We start from the raw sequence: 2,271 nt of genomic DNA, 5'->3' as shown, positions 1-2,271 counted from the left end.
ATTTCTTCATAAGTCAAGGACATCAATCAAGTCACCAATATCTGTAGGTAAACATCAAAAGAGTGGATTTAGAACTAAGAATGTACCTAGACAAGTTTGAGTAGTGGCCATCTCTGTAGTTTCCTTTTAAATGGGTGGGGCTAAAATATTTTTGGAATTCGGGGAAACCCTGGAATGCAATGTTGTAAATTACATCTATGATTACACCACTCTGTCCATGATGAGTAGTGCTCATGGACATCTGCAGCTACATATTACCTGCACTACTGCAAAACTAATAAGACATTGGTTGGCAGGATAAATAGTTACGTGTACAAGTACTTATTATATTTATTTATTATTTTGTTCTTTTTTACACTGATACAGTGATAAATTCAAAAGTGTTTGCCAAGACGTATAAATGGTCACCAACTCGAGACACTGAAGTGAGGGAGAAGGTGGAGGATGAACTGTTTGAATTATGAAAGAACTGATGATGATGGTCTTTGTGTGTTTGTATTAATTATTATTATCTATTTATGAGTGAAATGATTCAATCTCTTACCCTCTCCCCCTCTCTCTCTCTTTTGACTCACTGTTCCTACAATTAATGTATTTCTTTTGTAATATAATTAATATAAGAATGACAGCTACTCTATAAAAATTAGATTGCTAGAAAAATTACACAAAATTGAATAAAGTGTATTTACTGTACATGCATGTAACCAACTCTTATAACATGTTGTTGAGTAAATTCGGTGGGATTGCAATACAATAATAATATGACACCTAAAACTCAGTCATAATCAATTATCTTCGTCTATGCTGTGCTTCAATTTCCTTAATCCTCATTAACCTAGAATACAATAAAATGAGTACATTAATCTTAAGTTTGTAATTAAACTCTATGAAAGTTGATCACAAGATTTGTAATCAATAATTTTGTTTAGTGAAAATGAATAAAAGAGAAATGGTTTAATTAACAAGCCAATACTTACATCAAACTATATTAATTATACTATAGAATATATGTACATGATGATACATGAGGTTTACTGACCTTGCTTCCTCTGCCTCTTGTATTTCTGATCTCTCTTTATTTGTTAACTCTTTCATTCTCTCTCTTTTGTCTCTAAATAATTATAAACAGTAAGAGGTGTATGTAAGTGTGTGTGTATACATAATGTGTGTGTGTTCAGTAGTACTTGTAATATAGGACACCTCCATCATATAGTCTTAATGAGTATCTGTCTGAAGTGATGGAATACCAGTACAACTCATCCTCAATATCAAGACATGATATATCAACTGGAAATGATCTTCCCTAATAGAATCAGAGAGAGTAATAATACATGTTTCAATGACTAACCTGTGAATAATAGATATACTCAGCGGGAACTCCACTTAACTCTGACAGCTGTAAAACAAAATGATACAAGTAATAATAACACATACTCTCTCAAAGTCAAAGTACAGTACATGTGTATATTCTCAATGTTATACCATATAGTGCAAAATTTTCGATGATTGTAAATTTTGCAGATTTTGCAATTTTTTGAAGATTCGCAAAAAATCAAATTTTAAGGGTATGAGACGGAAGATGTTATAAATTCGCAAAAATTAAATCTGCAATTAGATTTTTAGGCAAATTCACAAAATTTACAGCCCTCACAAATTTTGTGCTATATGGTATGTTTATAATTATTGTTTAACTGGAAATATGGGTTTTAATTTTTGGCAGATGCACATAATTATGCAAATAATAGGTTTTACTTTGACGGCAATTAACTATAAAAACATCACATTCTCAAAATTAACATCAGCTATGGCAGGGGCAAACATAAAGGGGGGATGACCTTTGCCCAGGGGTGGATCTAGGGGGGGGCCTGGGGGGCCAGGCCCCCAAAAATTTTTCTGGTGAAGTATAAAATTAGTTTTATTTATGTAAACTGTGAAACAGTTGCAGTACTTGACTGTGTAAACAATCTGTAAACCACAAAGAAGCTCATTTATGAGGCTTAATCTTCAAAATGTTGACTTCCCAAATAAAATCCTGCAAGCCTGGTTCGCCACACCCACTAATTACCCCACCCATATCATTAAGGGCCCCCAGAAATTCAATCCTAGATCCGCCCCTGCCTTTGCCCCCTACAACTGATCTTACCCTTAGAATCAAAAGGCTTCACTGTACAAGCTACAAAAAAAATTTATAAAACCAATTTTAAACAATTCTAAATTTCCTAAATTTTTGCATACAGCTATATTATGGAATAATCACTATCAGTCTGGCAT

General features: G+C 33.1%; 1 protein-coding gene and 2 long non-coding RNA genes across 3 annotated transcripts in view; all 3 read right to left on the bottom strand.

The window, feature by feature from the left end:
* Positions 1-584: 584 nt before the first annotated feature.
* On the bottom strand, positions 585-1,073 carry LOC109587668 (uncharacterized). Its single transcript, XR_002187738.1, has 2 exons — positions 1,040-1,073; positions 585-835 (listed from the first exon to the last, which is right to left on the bottom strand). It is a non-coding gene; the product is annotated as an uncharacterized LOC109587668 (long non-coding RNA).
* On the bottom strand, positions 1,072-1,477 carry LOC109587666 (uncharacterized). Its single transcript, XR_002187736.1, has 3 exons — positions 1,349-1,477; positions 1,185-1,303; positions 1,072-1,111 (listed from the first exon to the last, which is right to left on the bottom strand). It is a non-coding gene; the product is annotated as an uncharacterized LOC109587666 (long non-coding RNA).
* Positions 1,478-2,102: 625 nt separating this feature from the next.
* Positions 2,103-2,271, bottom strand: part of LOC109587661 (ubiquitin carboxyl-terminal hydrolase 47-like) — a 2,609-nt gene continuing 2,440 nt past the window's right edge. Inside the window, exon 7 of the mRNA XM_020003884.1 lies at positions 2,103-2,173. Within this exon, the coding sequence (XP_019859443.1) occupies positions 2,103-2,173 (71 nt within the window). The remainder of the gene's footprint in view (positions 2,174-2,271) is intronic.

Source organism: Amphimedon queenslandica, unplaced genomic scaffold, assembly GCF_000090795.2.
Source record: "Amphimedon queenslandica unplaced genomic scaffold, v1.1 AMPQUscaffold_12490, whole genome shotgun sequence".
NCBI classification, from domain to species: domain Eukaryota; kingdom Metazoa; phylum Porifera; class Demospongiae; order Haplosclerida; family Niphatidae; genus Amphimedon; species Amphimedon queenslandica.
Note: the sequence above shows the minus strand (reverse complement) of the source record. Positions and strands in the feature narration are given on the sequence as shown.